At 39.6% G+C, this 23,076-nt stretch overlaps 1 protein-coding gene across 2 annotated transcripts in view; it reads left to right on the top strand.

Moving 5' to 3' along the window:
- CPED1 (cadherin like and PC-esterase domain containing 1) overlaps positions 1–23,076 on the top strand; it is a 174,099-nt gene that overhangs the window by 93,916 nt on the left and 57,107 nt on the right. For both annotated transcript variants that reach the window (XM_075146952.1, XM_075146961.1), the window contains 4 exons: positions 111–178; positions 508–552; positions 2,385–2,571; positions 5,505–5,673. In XM_075146952.1, coding sequence (XP_075003053.1) covers positions 111–178; positions 508–552; positions 2,385–2,571; positions 5,505–5,673 — 469 coding nt within the window. The remainder of the gene's footprint in view (positions 1–110; positions 179–507; positions 553–2,384; positions 2,572–5,504; positions 5,674–23,076) is intronic.

The raw sequence follows: 23,076 nt of genomic DNA, 5'->3' as shown, positions 1-23,076 counted from the left end.
GTATTAAAATACCATGTGCCCTGGGTTGCCATATAGAAATTTTTGAAAAATCTTCCATGGTTTCTGTTCCTTCCATTCATGTAGAAATATGTCTGCTATTGAATTGACAGGAATTCTTCTCAAGAAAATTTGAGTCCTAAGCAGAATGTTCCTTCTGACTTCAGGAAGAATCATGAAGGTAAGGGATCAGAGTAAGGTCTTTTATATACGGTATGTTTTTCCTATTTGTACTACTTCTGATAACATGTATGATTTAGATTACATTGGTTTGCATTCCAGCTGGAAGGTCTTGGCTTACTACATATAAAAGACCAATTTCTTCCTTATCTGTGCAAGTTGTTCTGCTGAGCCCATGAGCAGTGTTCATGAGCCTAAAGCAAAGATCTCACACTGAAAAAAATAAAAGTACACTGTATTTTTTATAATTAACACAATGAGAGTTCTCCTATAGGATTGTGAATCGGACTTAGAGCAGAAAATTATTAATTGTTTCTGTTTATCTTTCAGCATTGTATTACTCCAGTAAGACTAAAGAAAGACAATGCAGTTATGGTAAGTCAAGGTCTTTCTAGACCACTAAGGGGAAAGAAGAGAGATTACTTGAACACATTTTTTGGGTTTTTCTGCATAACCTTTCAGTGAATGGAGTTATGTGAAAAAAAAAAGTAGCAAGAATATTTATGAATCACTCAATAGTTGGGCTATTATGTTAAATAAGCCTCAAGCACAAAGGTAAACATTGCTATGTGTGCATATTAATGTGAGTATTCCAGCACTCATTGATCCCTTGCCGCACTTCAGTAGACTTTTGCCCCTTATTTCCAAGAACTTTAGCATACATTTGTTCTTGTGGAATAACCTTTAAACTTGTATGGACTTTAATCAGCCTTGTATAAGGCCAGTCTTCAGTTCAATGATGGAATTTTAAAGAGCTGCTTAAGAGATGAAGAGTTTTTCTAAAATATCTGCTTGTAGGAATATTTAAAGTATATTTAAAGATATGTAAAGATTTAAAGTATATTTGGCTTTGGTGGGAGCAATGCTTTATCTGGGGGTCGCTTTATAAACGTGAAACAATTGCTCTGTGGCAGAAAGGTTTTTCTACCCATTGAGCCTCATTTCCCCTCTGTTACTGATCTCATGGTGCCTCCAGGAACTCCTCTGTGTCAGTCAGAGACCAGAAATGCTCCTGGGCTGGCTGACTGGCATCACCATTCTGACTGCATGATATTTTATTTTGAAATTACCTCAATTAATTTTATTTTGAAAATTCCTCCTCATTTTTAAGCTAGTAGTGAGATAACCTTTCTAGGTAAGGCATAAGGATCTGGACAACTGTTTATACTCATCTGTAGGGTTTTTTTAAATAACCTTCTGTGTGTCCACTTATAAGCCTCTATTCCCCTACAAATCTAGCCCAAATTCTTCTCTTCCACTGGAATAACTTCCTTTATATTTTAATCCATGCAAGAGAGTGCTGAAATTGCCCTGTTTTGTTTCTCAAGGCAGACATTTCAAGGTAGAAAAGGCCCGCATAGAACTGCTTGCATCCTTTATGACCCTTTTAAGCCATGTTTTAAGCCACAAGAATTTTCAGATGTTATAGTAAAAGAGTATTTTCTGAAGTACCCAGTTTTAAACACATACTAGAGAATATATGTGGAAAGCAAGTTCTGAATATGTAATTTTACTGTAAATCTGAATCCAATAGGTTGGATTAAAATATTTGTCATAAGTGGGTTGCCAGCAAATAATTATTCTCATGAGTCATTTGGCAAACACTACAAAATAAAGGATACATTTGAGCAAATAGGATTTGACTGTGGAGATTTCATACACAGAGAAGGAGCTGGAATTTGTTGATTTAGGAATTTTAATAAAACATTCTTCCAGCTGTACTGCAAATGACCCCATGGATCTAGATATCTCCATGTGACTTGTTCTTATGAACAGTAAGGGTATGTCTAGCTTATTTTGATTTTTATTGGCAATTACACATGTACATAAACCCTGTACACAGGCTGGTACCTAAGTAGGTTATGAATTTTGGCCTAACTCTTCTTTAAGTTTCAGTTAACCAACTGGAGACAGGGTCTCCCAGACTTAATCCTTGCATTTTCAAAGGCTTATTCAGCCTTTGAGTTTTGTGACTCTGACTTAGAGTCATTGGGCACTGAGTGATTAAAACCCCTCCAGGGTCTAAAAATTTATCTCAAGTGCCAATACAAACTCCATTAAGACCTTGCAGCAGGATTATCAGTCTCAGAGTGACCAGGCATTGAAAACCTTGTCACTGTACATGTTATCAATCTGCCAGAAGTTGCATGTTACTTAAAAATGTTCATACATTTCACAGTTTTTTCTTTGATGCCTTCTTGGAACAGATAAAGATACCCTATCTCATATCAGGCAGATCTTCACCAGTCCACAGCTGGACTTGAATCCTCAGTTTAACCCAAAGATCAAAGAATACTACGCAGAAGTCCCATTCGACATGGTAACAGTGAAGATAGGAGCAGAACCCTCTAACTGTCAATGCCAAGTACACCTTGACGAGAAGAAAGGGCCAAGGTAAGAATGACAAAATATGAGTGTAAAAACTAAAAGTGTCCTGAATTTTGGAAATATGTCAGAATATTGCAGAATTGTTTTGTGTTTCCAAAAGCACAGAATACCTATAGATTAGTCACAGGGAAGTCAGAGGGAGTTCAACACTGAGACATTTGTATTTATTTGTCAATTGCTGAAGGCAATGGTAATATGTTCTCATACGATAATTAACCCTAGGTTTTCTGAGTGCACAGTTGCTAGCATCTCCCCCAGCTTCTCCAGTCACTGACAGCATCAAAGCTGGCTAGGAACAGACCATCGTTACACTGCACACAGTGGATAGCAAAGAATTTGAGCTTTCATATCCAGGCCTTGATTTTGCACTGTGACCTAAGCTACTGCCCCGCTGGGCTTGGTTCCTCAGCCAGCAGTCTGCTTACGTGGGTCAGAGTAGGGCAGCTGGGTTCAAAAGAAGAAATAAATTCAAGTTTACTCATTCAGAATGATCCATTTTCATCAGAATTATATTATAAGGGATTATCATAGAATCATTTAGGTTGGAAAAGACCCTTAAGACCATTGAATCTAACTGTTAACCTAACACTGCCAAGTCCACCACTTAAACCATGTCCCTAAGCACCACATCTTTTAAATATTTCCAGGGATGGTGACTCAACCACTTCCCTGGGCAGCCTGTTCCAAGGCCTGACCACTCTTTCAGTGAAGAAATTTTTCTTAATGTCCAGTCTAAACCTCCCCTAGCGCAACTTGAGACCATTTCCTCTCGTCCTATCGCTAGTTACTTGGGAGAAGAGACCAACACCCACCATGATACAATCTCCTTTCAGGTAGTTGTAGAGCGCGATGAGGTCTCCCCTCAGCCTCCTTTACTTCAGACTAAACGGTCCCAGTTCCCTCAGCCACTCCTCACAGGACTTGTTCTCTAGACCATTCACCAGCTTCGTTGCCCTTCTCTGGACACGCTCCAGCACCTCCATGTCCTTCTTGTAGTGAGGGGCCCAAAACTGAACACAGTATTCGAGGTGCAGCCTCACCAGTGCCGAGTACAGGGGCACGATCACCTCCCTACTCCTGCTGGCCACACTAGTTCTGATACAGGCCAGGATGCTCTTGGCCTTCTTGGCCACCTGGGCACACTGCCGGCTCATGTTCAGCCGGCTGTCAACCAGCATCCCCAGGTCCTTTTCCTCTGGGCAGCTTTCCAGCCACTCTTCCCCAAGCCTGTAGTGTTGCATGGGGTTGTTGTGACCCAAGTGCAGGACCCAGCACTTGGCCTTGTTGAACCTCATACAGTTGGCCTCAGCCCATCGATCCAGCCTGTCCAGGTCCCTCTGCAGAGCCTTCCTACCCTCCAGCAGATCAACACTCCCGCCCAACTTGGTGTCGTCTGCAAACTTACAGAGGGTGCACTTGATCCCCTCGTCTAGATCGTTGATAAAGATATTAAACAGAACTGTCCCCAGTACTGAGCCCTGGGGAACACCACTTGTGACCGGCCGCCAACTGGATTTAACTTCATCCACCACAACTCTTTGGGCCCAGCCATCCAGCTAGTTTTTACCCAGCGAAGCGTACACCCATCCAAAGCATGAGCAGCCAGTTTCTCTAGGAGAATGCTGTGGGAAACAGTGTCAAAGGCTTTACTAAAGTCTAGGTAGACAACATCCACTGCCTTTCCCTCATCCACTAAGTGGGCCATCTTGTCATCAGCAAGAGTCCCAGCTTATCTGATCTTTTAGAGAAGTATAAAGCTGGAGGATAGAGGAGAGAGCAAAGTCATCACTAAACATCAGGTTTGAGCACTGACCCACAATCATCCATGATGTTTAATTGCTACTATGATCCCTGGCACAGTTTTGGCTTTCCCAACCAGCTCTCTCACAGACAGCAGCATGTGCCAGGGACAATCCCAATAGGCATTTTGGGCATGACCTGGTTTTGGATGTTGGGAGGGACAGAAAGTGTTTATTTATCTGGGTCAGGTACCTCAGAACCAGAGAACTGGCCTATTTATATACTAGCCATTAGTGAGTGGATAAAAGGGAGAGCAGGGACAATGATTCGCTTGGGAAGAAGAATCCTTAACCATTACAGAGCTAGCTTTGCTTCATGGCATGAAGCGCCTATGCAACACACCATCTTTGACTGATTATGAAGCAGATGCTTTGACCTAGAATGTCTGCTAATAACCAGTCTGTACAGTTGTCACTGCTCTAATGCCTAATATGCTTCCTGTATTTTCAATAAGAAATTAGTCTTGATTCATCATTTCAAAAGAAGCTCCCATAAAATTCTCCCACCCAACTTTTTAGTGTTTTAATTCTAACCACTTTGGCACAGACACATGTGAAAAACTTAAGAAATTTCTTCCTTGTAAAAGGAAAACAGAATAGCAATATGTCCTTTACAGTGAAAAGTAAAAGCCCTGGATGTGCAGGTTCTGTGTCTTTCAGCATTTCTCATTTCCCTGCCAAGGTAAGAAGAGCACAGTCCAGCTTTGCTCTTGTCTGTCACTCTTAGCAGTTTGTCTGGGACTCCATCACCCTTGGCTAGTGGACAATTTCAACAGCTAGCTGACACCTCTGATCTTGTTTGTCTGCCTGCTGACTTCACTACGAACTTGGACCTGCCAGGAATTATTGTCCCTAGTGGCTTCATTCACAGATTTCATGTCAGAATTGTTGCCATTGCCACTGAAGCTGCTTTCACTAAGTTTCACTGTCAGTATTTTGTCTTCCTGAAAGAATTGTAAATTGTTATAAATCTTATTTTACACTGCTTTTTATTTTAAATGATATGTATTTTGTAAGAGAAAGAAAATTTTAGAAATGGAAGCCTCAAGGAGCAAGTAAAGTTTAGCTACCATAGATAAAGCAGTGTAAATTTTTGTTTCTTTAGTGTTTATTCCACTTCTTTCCTGTTTTGCCTTGCAGCATTGCTAACTACCCCCTTGGCCTTGGATTGAACAAAATCATCGTTCTTGTAACAGATGATTCGCAGCCCAGCCCTCAGGTTGTGAGCAGCTACAAAATCACAATTTATCGAGAGGACCGCCCTAGTCTGCCTTTGTTTGATGTCTATATGATGTGTGGGTTTGTGCAGGTATTGTCTCTATGTTTTTTTGCTATACAAATTAATAGTGAATTTAAGTGGTTTCTGTTCATCCAGTGGTATAAATTAGGGTACATGGGCCAAAGCTGGTGTAGAGTCAGTTTTGGTGAGATTAGAATCTGAGTTCTAAATGCTATAATTGTATGAAATACAGCATTGATACAAGGTTTTGGATATAGAAAGTAAGTCCAGCATAAGTACCTGTTACAGTTACCATGTATTTGAGAACTCCAGGTTAATTAATCCTTACTTTGGTCAGCCAAAACCTTACCCATCAGAGTGCTGTTGTTTGCTTGCGAGAAAACAGTCTGTACCACACAGTGGGCAGACTGCAGTTTTCATAACTATCTGTCTATGACACTGGAGCCATGGAAATCCATTTACCAGGAAAGATATTTATGATGACAGTGCGTTTATCAGTGTTCAAGACAAATGTTTCTAGATAATTTATGAATGAAAAGTGTTTATTCTAGAAGACCAACAAACACAATGGAAAAAACCCACTGATGATTCGGAAGGAAGGGACAATTGCCGTTTACATCACATTTATCCGAATATAAGTTTGGGAATGCAAATGGATTACTCCTAACAAATAACAATCCTTAAGAAGCAGTGGGTCTCTTGAGTGAAAAAAGGGTGAGAGTCTGTCCAATAGGGCTAAAAAGTGGCTGGGGAAGGGGAGCGTGGGCTGAATTAGACACAAAATTGGAAAAAAGATAATGAAAGAGAGCAACAGTGAAGCTTTCAGTTAGTGAAACTACGGTGATAAAGACATTCTTAGTAAGATAGAAAACCTGAGACACAGCCTGGAGCAGAGCTGTTTGGATTCCAGAGTTTGAGGACTAAACGTTGGTACTTGATATGGTGGGCAAAGATAAGCCAGTTGATTCAAAGAGGGAAGCGACATGGTAAATTGTAATCAAGGGCAGTGCTTTTGTCTGTGGGATTTTAGGCAGATTAAAAGGTTTGGTGAGTTCATTCTAAATATTAGAGCATCCAGGAGGAATATATTTCATCACAATTAATTCTGCAACCAAGAAGCAGGATTTTCAAAACCATAGTGTTGAAACTGTCATCCATGTTCCTGTCAAATGTCTAATCCTATATTTATTTATCTTCTTTATGAAGATCTTTTTATATCAATATATCCTTTTTGTAAAACTTATTTCCCTTCTCTGGTTTCTTTCTATATACTTGTCCTGGTTAAACCACAACAATACTGCAGAAGAGGTTGGGAGACCAAGGTGGGAGAAGGCAGAGCATTTTATGTGATGGGACAGATCAAGAGGGATTTTTTTTCCTTGTGGAGAAATAAGCACTGGGGCTTAAAACAGGAGCCAAAGAGATTATGAATGTTGATAGCAAATTGTATGTTGACAATAATTATCTCAATCTGCAAATCAGAACTGTCAGAGAAAATGTATGTAGTAGTCATAGCCTCCTGACTGCTGATCTGAATACCTGATTATGGTGCTGTCTGGTCCTCTACCTATTCTTTGTCTCTTCTCTTACACTTACAAGCTCAAGAGGTCAAGGACCATCTTCTTGCTCTTTATACTGGCCCAGCGCTAGATCGAGTAGTTGCTACAGTAAAACAAATCAGAATAAAAACATATAATACCTAAGTTCAGGTGTACAGCAGTTTGCCTGACACCTTAGGTGTGAATTAGCATGAAAAGGAGAGCAGCAATAGGTTGAGTTGAAGTTGTATTACTAGGAGAACACACTGGCTGGAAAGATGTGAGGAAAGCTCCTCTTGTTGCCCAATTTGGGGCATGTATCTGGGTGTAGGAACAGGAATTCAACCTCATACACATCCTCCCACACTAGAGTTTACACTGTTGTTAATGTTTTATGATAGCATTTATGAGGCTGAGTACGAATCTTTGAAGCACTGTGAAAGAAAAGAGATCTAGAATGATAAAAATGAAAAGTGTTTTAAAAGTTTCTTTTGATTGAGCTCGGTTTTCTGCTCATCTGTGAATAACTGCTCTCTAATTAATATAATTGTTCAGAGCTAGGGAGGACTTCAGGAGTTTAGAGTAAAAATGAGATAAAAAGCATTCTTGTGGTATCTAATGAGAGCTGTGAAGATACAGTATGAGATTCTAAAACATTTTTTTTAGATATGTTAAAGGCAAACTTATCAGAGAGTGCAGTTAAAAAACAAATGAAGCCTGGAGCTGGAGATAGAAATGGCATTCTAAAACCTCAAAAGCCCTTTTCCCTATTTTCTAGAACAGAATTTATTGCCTTTTGCTTAGAGTGATGTTTTTTATCAATACAAAACTCAGGTCTTAAATAGCATCATTACATTCTGCTTTTCATACCAAAGAACATTATGCGCTCTTGCAGAGCGGGTTAATACACCCTGATCAATGGCATGAATGCTTGTTCTCTTAGTAACAAGACACCTGTTTTAGGAGCAAAAGGATAAATACAGCGTGAACTGATGGAGTCTCCTTTGGACACTTGACTAGGCACAACTGGGATCACACATGGGGAGAGAAAGGTCACTGAGAGTGGTGTGGTCTTTCTCACAGAAGGCTTCAGTTAAAATTCTAATCCAGCAACCTTTTTTCCCTGACTTTCTTTTATGTTTAATCCCATTGGGATATTCAGGTTTCACTGCAAGATGATACTATAAGGAAGGTTACAATAAAAAGACAGAGTGCGGGATGTTGTTTCCAGTCTTCTAACAATTCTCATGCAGTTGAATAATACTGGATTAATTTCAAGGCTATTGAGTTAAGAAGTGTGTGGTTCCACCAAGCCTTGCAGCCCCTAAAAGGGGAAAAAATACTGTCCTCTCTACTTTTTGATAGCAGCTATAATATCCTCATTAAAAGCAAATTAGTAGGGGTTAAACTGTGGCATCACCATAGCACCCTCAGCAGCTTTGATTGCCTTTCATTGTGTGTTCTGCATTCTGACAGTATTGCTCGGACTGCAAATGGAGAGGTTATTGGTTTGTGCTTTAACTTAATTTTGTGCAATTGTTGACAATATTCAAATTAAGTGTCCTTGAGAGAAGTGGTGCCGTTTCATTATCGGCTGTGAAGCTGTGATACCAAGATAGGCAGAATACAAAGCAAGCAGCAAAAAACAGTGAGCTCTTAAGGCAGGGGTATCAGCATTACCCTCAAGTGAAAGATCTCAGACTACGTACACACTGTCATAAAGGACAAAATATTTTATTCATTCTTGCACTGCCCATTATCTTTAAAATGCAAACAGATTTATCTGTGCCTCACTTGAAATGTGTGCATGCTACCTCTTTGATTGTTAATCTTTGCCTAGTTGCAGTCGTGGAAAATAACTGGTGATGTGCTTAGGGAACCTTGTTTGACACTGAACTTTTGTACCTATCGTGTCCTGCTGCCATGTTTTGGGTTTTTTGGGTTTTTTGTGGGGGGGGGGTTGTGTTTTAGTAATACACTTATTTATGCAGTTTTGCATTTGCATTGTGAGTAATGGATAGCTAATATTATATTTTATAGCCATAGTGTGTATAATTCTCTTTGTCTGTGCATTTGCACAAAACATGAAAAAGTACTTTCCAGAATCAGTGCACTGCAGTGGGTTGATGCTCTAGCTGTCCTACAGCTTTCTCAAGTCTAAGAGAATGGACTTACAGCAGAACAGCTTTAAAAACTTCCCTGATTTTTATAGAATGCCTTATTATACTACTATCTCTATAGTACTATTATACTACTATCTCTTATATTTTTATAAACCCTTTTATCATATTCATTTCCTAGAGTCCAGGTAGCATAAGAAGTCCAACAGAGCTGATAATGAGATACTGGTATAGCATTGCTGACTGTGTAACACCAGATGGCTGCAATGCAGCTGGCAACAAGATGCCAGCAACAAGATGTTGATTTCTCTTTCTGTCTGCTAAACTTCCATTGATGAAAAAGCAATTAAGACCTAGGCCTAATATAATAGTTATGTTTTTCTTTACTATAGTCTTTGAGGGGTAGAGATGAGAAAACCATTAGAAAGGAAGAAGCCTTTAAAAAAAAAAACAAAGTAATTTCTTTTTTTTTGTTATGTAAGATGTGAGAATACTTAAATTTTTTTCAGCTCAAGTTATACATTTCCCAAGGAAAATAAAATGTTTTTACTTAATTTTAAACTGTGTGCTATTACAGTTACAATGCCTTTCATACCAGACAGTACAAGTAGAAATTGTCAATTATGGAAACATGAATTAACTCTTTGCTTAGTGCTTTCATGGAAAGATTTCAAAGAACTTTGCAAATATGAAATAATGTCCATAAAATAAAAAGGAAAAAAAAAAGCTTAGGAGAGAAACAAAGAACTTGTCCTGTGATAGGACAGGCTCAAAGCGCATTAGTCTTGTCTGTATTTCCCATTAGCTGTACTAGTTTCAGTGTGACCCCCATTACAAGCCACCCATCTCTTCTGTCCCTAGGACATTGCGGATGCCTTGTGCAGACTTTTAGATTTTGCAGTGCATGTTGTAGCAGCAGCTAACCTTCCTGGCAGTTCTGGTTTGAGTGTCTTGCTTGAAAACACACAGAAAGTGCATCTCTGGAACTGAATATAAAGCCTAATTATGTCAGCAACCAGACTGTATCTTATTTGCGAAGTTAGCTTACTTCCCTTTCAGAGAATAAAAGAATATCCATTATAGGAGCAATCATGCATTGCATTCTTTAGTCTTCTCAGATCTAGAGGCGGTGATAATTTTTTTCAGTGGTTTTGAATTTTTCAGAAAACAACAAAAAATGCCCCAAACTTAAAAAAAATAGTTTGAGTCAATTTTTTTTCCTTTTTCTGTTTTTTTTAAAGCTTTCTGATTATGGAAAAAAAAATAAAGAAAAGCATGTGCTTTCTTCAAAAGAAGATGTTTTAATTCAAAGAGGGTTATTTGATTAAAAGAGATTAAAGTTCGAAATTTATATTGGCATAACTGTTAAGTTAGAGATTTTAGCTATTGTGCAGTCCAGAATGCTAACTCTGTTTTCAATGAGAGAGCGGCTGGGACAAACAAAAAGCCCACATATTATTAGATCTGAAATACTAAAGCCTATACTCTAAATTTTCTTCAGAAACACTGGTGAGAGCACAGTATGACAGTCATTTTTTCCAGGAGCAATGCCAACTTAAGCATCCCTTTCCCTGCCTGCAGCTACTCATGAACGAGATGGGGGAACTTTTTTTTTAAATGAACTAATTTCTAGGATAAGGTTCCCAATCTCTTTATGTGAACACAAGGGAAGGGATAGGGGCAGCGGCAGGAATGAGCAGCTGGGCACAGAAGGTGGTAGTGGGTGCCCTTTAAGGCAGCTTTTGCTTTCTTCGTGAAAGAAATTCACATCGAGATTGGATCCTTGTGAGTGAATAGTTATAGCTGCGCAGAAGAAAACAGAGACCTGGTTTTAAATGAGCAGGATCTTCATGTTCAGAAATTGTAGAAGTGATTTATGGGTGAAAACACACAAAACAGTAGAAGTACATTTGCATTGCTATTAATCTATTAAATAAAGTGTAAATTATTTTGGTTTTTCTGTGCCTGCAACCCACTCATCTGGAAAGACAAAGCAGTGTTCACATAAGAAGAGCAAATACGTAGCAAACTGAATACATCATTGTTAAATTGGAGATATTTCAGATGAAAGCCACAAAATTATTAGAGAGCTAGTACAGAGAGACTGCCATAAAAAGAAAGGTGAGGGCTTATATCTTCAACTGCTGTATGTCAACATGGTTCAATTAGTTTCAGGGGAGCAATTCCAAATTACACTGATGGAGTACCTGTCCTGACAGAAACATATGCCTAAATTCTCTTCCATTATATGCCAGGCAATGTTAGTGAGTGAATTCACTTGCATAAAACTGCTGAAATTGTTAATAATTTTCCTAAATATTCATGGTCAAACAACAGCTCAGGAAAACCTAAAAAACTATTTGAAGGGGTTTTAAAGTATTTAAAGATCAAGGGACGTATAATCACCATTCACTGTAAGTATAAAGCGAACAAGGACCTAAATCTAATAACACAACTTGGTGCTTCTAAAAAGTATATTTCTGAAGATGTAGAAGGTAGAGGTGTAAATAATAAATACACTGAGCTAATTTGCAAGTAGAAGGTTAATTTCTGTGTGGATCTTGGAACAAAATGTTTTGTCAAGTCAGCATATTCTGGCTTTGTCAACATCTATACCATTGGGGGAGAGAAGGCTTGCCATGTTTTCTTAATTATAACAACGACTTGTGTGATGATTTAAAGCATTGCTTTGTAGATGAGTCAGAGGAACAATTAACCATTGTGATGGATCTTCTTTACATTTATGATGTTCTGTGCTGAACTCCTTTCGGATCTCAGCATCAGAGATGTAGCTGTTAGGCTGGTATCTTCGTCAGTGGCCAGTATCTGCTGCTTTAAGGAAAGATTTCAAAAGCTCAACAGAGCATAGATCTGTCCTTTGGGGGAATTAATGTAATGCTCTGGGTTTCCTCTAGAAATCAAACACTCACTTCTTTCACCTGCACAGTTGACTTCATACATCATCTGGTAATCACGGGTTCCCATAATCACTGTTCACTGTCAGACATCTGCCGGGCTCTGAACAGGCCATGGAGAGAAAATGGGCACAACTAGGGCATAAGGTAGGAGGCACCAGCAAAAGAATGAATTTGGCTATGCTCCTACTTAGGCGTCTCTTTCTCTAAGCATGGAATGAAAATTTGCTTTCCAGTTTTGTCCTGTATCTCCAGTAGGCTGTGCCTGACTAGGACCATCATCATACTTTCCAGCATTTTGGGGATGCCACATTACAGAGTCCAAACTTTGAGGCTGAAGTCCACGTTGGGTCCAGCCGCCTGGAGAAAAGCATATAGTCTTCCAGTTTACCGCATTCTGTTTGCACTCCTAATTTTATATTAGTTGTGCTTAGTCTTCTTTATATAGCTAAGTTTCCTGTTTAACATGTGATGCAAGATTAATACCAGATACCCTCCAGGAAACGTCTCTCCAGAAATATCAGGCAGAGACTGAAGAGAGCGGATGTTTCCATGCAGCAGCTCCATTTGTCATTATTACAATGCATTGTACACGGGAAATGGTGTGTTACACAGATCACTGACGGATAACTTGCCACCAGTGCTTTGAGACAATCCATGAGAATGCTGATTCAGTGATTTTAAGCCAATAATGACCGAGAAGACACCAATGAACTCATTTTGTTTACGATCATTAGCCAGAGAAGTATTAGGTTGCTACAATAATTAGCCCCTGAAGAGACAGAATGTTTTAGGCAGCTTTCAGCCTTCATTTTTCCTATGCTTCCTTTCCTTGGGCAGCACTCTTGTAGTTAAGCACTTCTTAAATCAGGAATGATATCACTCTTCATCACCACTGAATTTACTGACATCAGCTAGTGTTGTTTGTAGCACCTCCTACCTCAGCAATGGAAAATTTAATAACTCCTCTCCGTCCTTTCTCTCTTCTGTATGTTTGCAGTTTAGCACAGTCTTACTAGGAACACCCCAGCATCCTAGACACTCAGTTAAGTGAATCCTGACTTGAACAGTTATTTTGCTATTATGCTGCCTTGGAAAAATGTCATTGGTATATCATTATGTGAGGAACAAAACCATAGAAGATAAACCTCAATGACCTGACAGAGCAATTCCATTCTCTTGTGTGTTCAGGCTGTCCTCCCCCTTCACACAATTACTGATGTCATCGCATGGGCATGCATGACACATTAAAGATATAGAAGATGAAGATCTGTCCAGGAACTAGCCAAGCAGAAACTCATACTTGCATGACTACAAATGTTAGGGAGTCAAATTATGACCCGTATGATTGCAACTGGTGAATAAGATCCCACTGGTGCTGGTGGGGTGTATGATTGGATATTTCAGCCTGACAGATGCCTTGCAATACCTGCTCCCTAGAGTGCTGCAGGATGGGGAGATGCTGAGACAGATACAGTGCTGTGGATGCAGAATCTGTAGATACAGTGCTATCTCTGAGCCCATCAAGGACTGCTAGTACAGACTGGACTAGACCCAGGTTTTTCTGATTCCTTGCCTTTAACCACAGGATTGAAATGTCTTCTTAAATAATAGCAGTGAACGATTGTGGGTGGCTGTGAAAGGAGACAGACAACAGTAAATGCTGGGTAGGCAATTCAGCTCCTGGGAGAACACTGTTCTCTGGAAAAGCTTATCAAAAAAGCTGTTTTTATACAGTTCTTGTTAGCTATGGGGTTTTTGTTTGTGCTAAGTTATCAGGCAATCATCCCACATATTTAGAATAGATTTTTGCTTATGCTCATTTGTTGCTCTTATTTTGGATGATTTCAATATAATACAGGCCCAGTAACACCACTGGAATCAATTACATTTTGCTGGAGAACTGGTAGCAGTAACTTCTGCAGAAGACTCCAGGTAGCACAGACTTCCTTGTGCTTACGCTTGTTTCCTCTCCCTGCCCTCCACAGTGATTCCTCCATGCATTTCTGCCTTGTGGCCCAGCCTGGGCAGGAGAGGTGAGGCTTGATGGGCTGATGGTTAGAGCCCTTTAGGGAAAAGAGGGAGCCTCAGCCTGCAGCCAGCCTAGAGGCTGAGTGCTTGGGGGGATCCTGGCCCAGCCTGACTAACCACAGAAAGGTTGCTTCCTTCTGGCTGCCCCTGGCTACAGGAGGGCAGCGCTGGAGCCAGACCTGGGCAGGCAGAGGCAGCTCCTAGCGTGCAGCCCTGAGTTGGGTGCCCTTGAGACGTACCCTGTGTCCTGTATTAGTGATATCGCCTCGTGAAGGCACCTGAGATCTCTGAAGAGGAACAGATGATGTATTTGGGGACTCTCGATCACCCTCTAAGAGCTGTTATTTTTCCTTGATTCCACAGGGAAGCAAGCTTAGGCCATCTCAATCACCCTGGTGGACCAAGCTCTTGCTTTTCAGGCTTTGCATTGCCTACATTAACTGTGTTAAATTAGGGAGTCAGAGTGTAGCTCACAATTTTTCTATGCTTCCATTTCTAACTGTGCAATATCAGGATATAAGAATTAACTCCCCAGTAAAGTGTGAAGTCTTACAAGTCTTTGGATGAGCCATGTAAGTATGAGAACTGCAAAGTATGAGTTGAGCAGTTCTCCTTTACAAGCTCCAGGAAGTGCAATGACACATTTAAAGGTACAATAATAGAAGGGGGTGGGGACACAGAAAAGGTCATCCAAAGTTTCTGAAGCCTCGCTGAAATATTTAGCTTATGTTTTTGGTAAATAACTGTGTCAGTGTTTGCGTTCTGTCAATGTACCTGATTCACAGAGAGAAAGTTCATTAATTAGAAATAACTTGCTCTGTATGACAGCACACAAAGTGTTACAACCATGATCAGACTACCAATTTATAAGTCATGTACAAATCAGTACATGAATATGGGCAATGTATTTGCAAAATATATATTGCACATGCATCTATTTATTTTTTATAAATGGTCATTGCAGTTTGTACTGGAGCAAAAGGTTATAAGGTTAAACTTCAGTAGCTTTGTGTGACACACCAGGGCTCTGTGGTGCCTCAGTTACATTTTTTTGTGAATGGTGGCATTCATTAAATTGCTGACGTGACAGTAGAGTGCTGTGGAGCTACTTATGCTGGCTGTGAGCAAGCTGGTGCAAGTACAGGGAACAAACAAGCTGCCACTGCTGCATAGCACCCAGGCTAGTCCAGCTCCATGTTAATGTGGTGTCACGGTTTCTGGTACCTGAGGTTATTCTGTCTGCAAGACTTTCTGTCATGCTCATAGACATATCATGAGGGGTGCATGCTAAAACTGTCTAGAGCCAATCTTAGGACACATAAAAGTTGCATGTTGCTTAGTGCGCAGTGCAAGTACACCTCAGCTCTTCCAGTTCTGAGACTCTCCGAGCAGACTGTCATTTGGATTTAGTAACAGCTTCTGTACCCATTTTTGTGATGTGTATAATGTAAAAGAAGAGAAAAATACCCTTAATCCAAGCCCTTTGAACAGGGAAAAGACTCCCATTGGCTTCAATGTACTTTGGATCTGACCTAACTAGACTTATTTTGTTAGCATGTGGGGTCAAAAAATGAGTGTGCAGAAAAGAAAGTATGCCTACTATCGCATCTCCAGAAATAATAGCTGTGCTTTGATCATCTCAGCTTTTGATGCTAGTGGAAATTATTGGTGACATTTTGCTGCTAGAAAGCTGTAATGTGAAGTAGAGGGTGTAGGTTGCTATGAAGATATAAGGCGGAGATTAATGAGTCATAGTAATGACTCCATAACTCTTCATAGTAATTTGTCCGGTCTTTTAATGATAATCTTATAATTCTGATTTGGTAAAATAAAAGCAAAAAGGGTAGTTCTGCAAGTCAGCCATATGGTACAATAGAACAATGGAGATGGAAGTGATTTATTGCTGCCCTGCATAAAGGCTGTATGCTCACAATGCATATTTGAAATTCAGATCGTTTTCCCTGCACATTATGTTGGTAGAGAGGATGTGACATGACTGAAATCCTGCTGTGGGTTTCATGATCTGGCATAGAGGTTTGACCATTTTTGTTCTCATTGAAAGAGCCAAGAATGCCGTGGCACCAAGAGTGGGTAGCTTACTCAAGCTGCCACACGAAAGCCAGGAAATGGGATAATCCCATGTCTCAGTGAATATTTGAAACAAAACTGAGACCTGAAGGTTTTATCGCAATATGGAGCAGTCCTTGCATTCTGGGGTTGTCCCAGATAAAGTGGAAAATTTGGTCACCCTTGTTTAGAAGCTTAAGAAATGGCGTGCTTCGTGGACTGGAAAATTATAGAAGTATTTAGCCTAATTCATGTCTCTCTCTAACATCAGTTAGAAGTAGTTGTACCTAGGTCACAGAGCCATAAATGTTCCATAGTTTCATCTATGAAAACTTGCAGAAAGTCAGAATCTAACTTCCTTTCTCAAAGTTCAAGAGGCAAATAAGGAAATCGGTGTTCTTGATTATTTTACTTTGTTCCTCAGTAGTTTCTTCTTGTAGAATGTTCTTAATTGAGATCCAAAATAGAAAGTTGTTTAACTTCTTAGCTGGTTAGTCAGATTCTTTTCTGTATAGAGCTATAAATATATGAAACAGTTTTTACTGTTTTAAAGAGTGCTGGTATCGGCCTATGTTGCACCTAAGTAAGACAGTGAAAGCTTATCGCATGGCTAATCATAGTTTAATTGGTCTGGTTTTGTGTTTACTCAACAACTTGATAAAGAGCAGTAAAATGAATCATTGACAAATATTTACTCTGCAAGATGAGCCTAACACCAGAAGGACAAGGTCCTGCCAAAGTCTGGAAGCCAGTCCTCCACTGCTCTTATTCCTTTTGGAATCAAGGTGGATATAAAACACGACCACCAATATAAGAAAAAAGGAGACTCATATTTGATACACTTTGTAAGTATCTTCACCGAGAAAATCAGGTTCGCAGTATGTATCCGTTGCTATTTCTGTAGCTGTAGAATTGTCTGTATCCTACAGAGAACTGTTATTCTCTTTACCTATCCCTCTACAGTTTGTGTTTCAAAGCTGAAATCCAGGGCATTCAGTATTGACAGTTCAATTACTGTATGCTTTTCAGTTCACCTCATACACTGCTCTCAAATTCATCAGAAAATGTGAAATAGCCTGTTGAATTTTCCCCTTGATGATACACAATAGATGTGAAAGAAGAGCCTTCAGCATGAGGCTTCCTAAGTGTTAACAGATCATGAAAATTGGCAACAACTGTTGTGCCGAGTATCATAATCTACAAGCAGAGGGCCAGCAATTCCACAGTGATGAGAAGAGAGCGCTTGGTGTTTGAGCTGTGGTCACATTTGCCTTTCAAGTCATTTGGGCCTCCATAACACTTTGTGGGAGAAGGCGGCTAACGCAGCTGCCTTTGCTAATCAGTCAGTATGACCCAGCCCCTCGGGGAGGCAGGCAAAGGCAGATACCTACCGAGACACACAATCCTTGCTGATTAACAGTGAAAGCTGGTAAAGTTACTCTCTAAGCCTGTCTGGCCCATCAGCTCCAGAAATGTAATTTAGATGATTATCTACATGCCCATTAAACTTTGTGACCCATCGCTAGTCTGTTTGAAGTTTGCCTGCTTAAACTTGCTAATAGGAAGAATAGAAGGATTAACTCAGAGGTCATGAAATAAGAGAGCAGCAAAGAAGATGACAAAAGAGCAGAGGAAAACTTCCTATTGCATGTATTTGGTAAGGAGAAAGAACTACAGTACCATGATCATCTCAGCAGATACTGTTACTTTATGGAGCAAGTGAGCTATCTGGAATTCAGGCCATTTAATACTTTTTTGTGTGTGCTCTCAACCTACTTTGTTTAGCTGCACAAATAAAATGTGCTACCTGTGTGATAAATGTTGTCAGGTTAGGTGCTTACAGAACATAATGCAACATATCGTAAAAAAGCATGGAACGACTGATGTATGATAAGTGTTTCTGATTTTGCTCAGGGTTACAGTGTGTAGATATAAACAAGGAATTGCTTAATTTAAATCAGTCACATCAGAATAGTCGCAGTCAAATCACAATCAAGGCCAGCCTTGTTCCCTTTAGGGTAAGAACCTCCAGCCGTTACAGGTGCTTGTGAACTCAAAGATTATCAGTGAAACCTTACCCAGTAAATCTGGTTTTTAAGTAGTCAAATTGAAATAAATATAAACATTTATAATGATCTGCATAAATTAGTCACAGGATGTTGCAATAAAAATGGTGACCGGTTAAAGGTAGAGAAAAGATGGGATTCATTGCAGAAAACAGTATGGAATACACCTCAGTAAGGGTGTCTCGGGGGTCTGACTAGTTACTGGAAGAAAATGACCTTCAACTTTAAAAGGAGTCTGAAGGTCATTTACCTACTTTTGCATATACTACCACCCTTGGAATGAATCCTTGCCCTTTTGCTAGAGACACAGTCAACTTCTTTGCTGAAAAACATTGGTTAGGGGCATATTTCACTGTATTTCAAAGAAGACAAAACCATTTCACTAGTGTTATGTCTGGATCCCTAGGTTTTGCTGTATGAGATCTCTTTATAAAGAATTATTGTGGTCTACTTTGCAATACTTTTGGTACATTTGTTTATTTATTTATGTGATTTTTGTTGATATAGTTATGATTACATAGTTCTGTTTCTCATTTTATTGTCTTAAGTCAAGCATATTTTCTAGCTGGAGTCTCTGTACATCTCAGACTCCTTTCATTTACATGCACAACTCTGTATGAGAGAGACAGCAATATGCTCATGGGGAAAAAATAGAACAGTATTCAGTGCTGGGGCAATTCATTTTAGAAAGTGAGACTTTTTTTTTTTCAGTGTTCTTAGTAATTTTTTTTTGTGGCTGATACTGGAAACTCAGATACTTGCTGTTCTGAAGCTGATGCCTGTACTTTGTAATAAAATGCATCAATTTTAAAATTCCACTGTAAGCATCACACTGAAGCTGACTTGCACCTTAATCTGGTTAAAATTATTAAACATTAGTGTTTAATCCACTGTTTTATCCACAGGTGGGATCTTCGGTCTGAAACTGTTAGCCTTCATGTATTGACCACATTGGCAGTGGTTCTCACCTTGAAAAATATATTTTCCCAAAAGTTTTAGGAAGGAAACAAACTTCTATTGCTGATCCTGAGTCTTCCATTGAGTGGCATGTGCTCAGCTGCTTGCAACCAGACTGCTTCAGAGGACAGAAGTTATTCATAAATCTCATTCCATCAGTGTTGTCTGAAAAATCAAGTAGATGCCAATATCTGCTGGGAAGCCCTGTAGAAAACAGATCAAAGGCTTCTGGAGTTTATTTAAGAAGGACCAGTTGTGAGTGGCTTAATGTCTGATCGTGGCATGAAAAGTGAAACAGCCATGACTATGAGCCACCGTACACAGAAGTCCTCTGGGCTTCAGGAAAGAATTTCAGTAATATGTGGTACAGGTGGGCTGATGTCTTACCCTGTCATTCTGTTATTCCTTTGCCTCTAAATGAGCATTCCCCCCTCTGTCTAGCACTGTGAAAAAGGGGAACATTTCTTCTTGAATAGATTGCAGAATAGAGCCTTCTTCACTTACAGACAGTGAAGTGTCTGCTGAAGATACGTTGTCTTCTCTAGGTCATTTGGTTCGAAGGGTCTGTGAATCTGTGTAATTCACTTAACCTGTGGCCAATGTTCTGGCTAGCATTTTTACTTTGAGAGTTTCTCAAAATGAATCGCGCCCTTCAGTGTATACCTGTTCCAGGTGTGAGAAACTGGCTTATTTTTCATTAGAATTATCTGTTTTATTTATGTCTACCCCTCCGATGTCCTGCAGGATGCCTTGATTTATAAAATACTTGGAGACAGCTGCAACATCCCTCAGTTCTTACCAGTGATAGGTTGGAATACAAATACTGCTTGTGCTTTTCTATGGAACCATCGCTCTTATGTTTTAGGGATTTTTTTTCTATTCATTTTTGTCCCATTATTTTCTGCTTCCTTCAGACATTCCCCATGTGACTATGTTTTCAGCATGGATGCAAGTACAACAGCAAAAAAAAAAAAAAAATCTTAGAAGAACCTCCAAAAGGGTTAAAATTTTAAAGAAGTGGCTATCTTGGTATCTCAAGGTGGATCCTACTCCTTAGTCAGCTCTCTGTTTATTGACCTCAGTGGGATACAAAGGCACAAGCCCTTTCCTGGCCATACCATGCTCTGCTGGGAGAAGGGTTTAGGACTGCTTCCAATCACTCAGACCTCTTAGCCTGAGTTCCTCCAAGGAAAGGAAATGCTTCAGCAGGGAAATTCCTAACTATTGCTTCTTTAGCAATGAAATCACTTTAGAAAAAGATCAAGGAACCTACTAGGAATTGCCATGTGAAAAGTATCCGAAGAGAAAGGGAACAGGGATCAATTGCTTTGATATAAACTTCTTGTCACATCAGAAACTCAGTATCACATCTCACCCCAAGCTGCTGATCCCAAAGAGACCAGGACTGTGCATACTTGCCAGTTCTGTGTAAGTGCTTAGTATGCTGAATATCGTGTTTACACCTTAACGCACCCAAGTGGCACTAGATGCTTGTGTTTCAGTGCCTGTCCCAAACCCTGAATGTTTTTGGCTGGTCGCCTGATAGGTTAAGGTAATTCCCATGACCTGCTGTTGCTATATGAATTTGTTCTACAAAGTATGTTGTCACAACTCAAAAACCCTACTGATACTCCTTCTGATATCCATTGTGCTGTACCTTTCCTGGTATAGGAAACAGCTTAGTGTTTTTCATGGAATTAAGCTACAGATGAAAATGAAAAAAGAAAGGGATTGGAAAAAAATTGCTTGAGGATTTATCTTTTTTTAATTAAAAACATTCCTATGTAAAATTATTATGTAGTTTGCCGTAATAGCATTATCAAGAGATGCAATGCTTGATAGAAAAGTTGCACAATTTTTGTTTAGTGGTTGCTGCTGCTTTTTTTTTTGAGACAGACATTTGACACTTCAGAATTTTATTGTGAGAGAGGGTGGTTGTGATGGAAATTGGTTATGATGTTACCAAAAATCTCTAAGAGCTGCCAAGTAAATTCTAGGCAAAAGAGAACGCTAATAGAATGCAGGAACTGAACAACAATACGGTGACAGCAAAAAGACACAGAAAATACTTGAGGAGAGCTCTAATCCCCATGGCTTGATGAGGTTTCAGAGGGAAAACATGAAGAGTTAGTGCATTTTTCTGCAAAGAGGTATGCATGCTTAACTTCACACACTGTAGACATTTCCACAAAATCAGTGGTATAACTTGTTCTGAATAATACCATATGTATGCATCTTTGCAGGCCCAAAGTCTTAAGCAACATTTATTAAGTCTGGGATGTGTATAATTCTATCCATGTTCACATTTGTCCAGTGCTAAAACTAGACAGTCAGTACTTATTTATTTCTAAAACAGAAACACATTTATAGGCCTATCAATGCTCATGACTTTTGTCTTCTAATTCTTTTTGCTCTTTTTCATGATGACATGCTTTAATGTTTATGAAAAATGACCTTGTTCTTTAGAGAGGAAAAAATAAGTGCTCTATTTCAGTTTTACGTGAATTATTATGTTAGTAATTCAGAAAAGCAGACCCCACTTGGAGTACTGCATCCAGCTCTGGGGTCCCCAACATAAGAAGGACATGGACCTGTTGGATCGAGTCCAGAGGAGGGCCACAAAGATGATCAGAGGGCTGGAGCACCTCTCCTATGAAGACAGGCTGAGAGAGTTGGAGTTGTTCAGCCTGGAGAAGAGAAGGCTGCTGGGGAGACCTTATTGCAGCCTTCCAGTACCTGAAGGGGGCCTACAAGAAAGCCGGAGAGGGACCTTTTACAAGGGCATGAAAAAGTGATAGGACAAGGGGTAATGGCTTTAAACTGAAAGAGGGTAGATTTAGATTAGATATAAGGAAGAAATTCTTCACTATGAGGGTGGTGAGGCACTGGAAGAGGTTGCCCAGAGAAGTTGTGGCTGCCCCATCCCTGGAAGTGTTCAAGGCCAGGTTGGTTGGGGCTTTGAGCAACCTGGTCTAGTGGAAGGTGTCCCTGCCCATGGCAGAGGGGTTGGCACTAGATGATCTTTAAGGTCCCTTCCAACCCAAACCATTCTATGATTCTATGATTCATTGATTACACAGAGCCGTTGATACATATCAAGGAGTCGCTTACACATATATTGGGCCTGATTCCTCTCTTCTGAACTAGTTTTACACTAGAATTTCCTGAAGTCTTTACGAATTGATGGAACATAATAATCTGCTAGAATAATCAGAACTAACAAAGAATATATCCTCTTATTCTTTCTTTCTTTTTGTCTTTCTGTCTTTCTTTCTGTCTATATGTCCATCAGTAACATTTGGTCACTTTGGGCAAATGTTTGTGGAAAATGTCCATTACGTCCACCGTTGATGTCCCTTTCACAATCAAAAAATTGCTAGTCTTCATTGGCTGGCAAAATAATAAAGTTTGAGCAAATGTTTTTGGGGAAAACAGGTCAAAGACATGTAATTTCAGAAAGTATCTCTAGTGGATTTACAGTGTGTGTCCTCAATTCCCACTGGGACAGAGTCTTGGTAAGTAGGACAAGTAATCAAAAGACTGAGAGAAAATTGAATTTGTATGTTTTGTGCTGGAGTAACTGAGCTTTTATCTTGTAAACATCATACTTGGGTAATATGAATATCTTTTCCACTCATTTATGAACAGAGTAATGAAGTACTCAACTAGCTATAATTATCTTGCATGTACCTTTAAAATTTCTCCCTAAAAATACTTTACTAGCTTTCAATCAAATGCTTTCAAGTATTCTGTAGCTATTTTACTCAAAACAAAAGAG

Source organism: Calonectris borealis, chromosome 1 (assembly GCF_964195595.1).
Source record: "Calonectris borealis chromosome 1, bCalBor7.hap1.2, whole genome shotgun sequence".
In the NCBI taxonomy this organism is placed as follows: Eukaryota; Metazoa; Chordata; class Aves; order Procellariiformes; family Procellariidae; genus Calonectris; species Calonectris borealis.
Note: the sequence above shows the minus strand (reverse complement) of the source record. Positions and strands in the feature narration are given on the sequence as shown.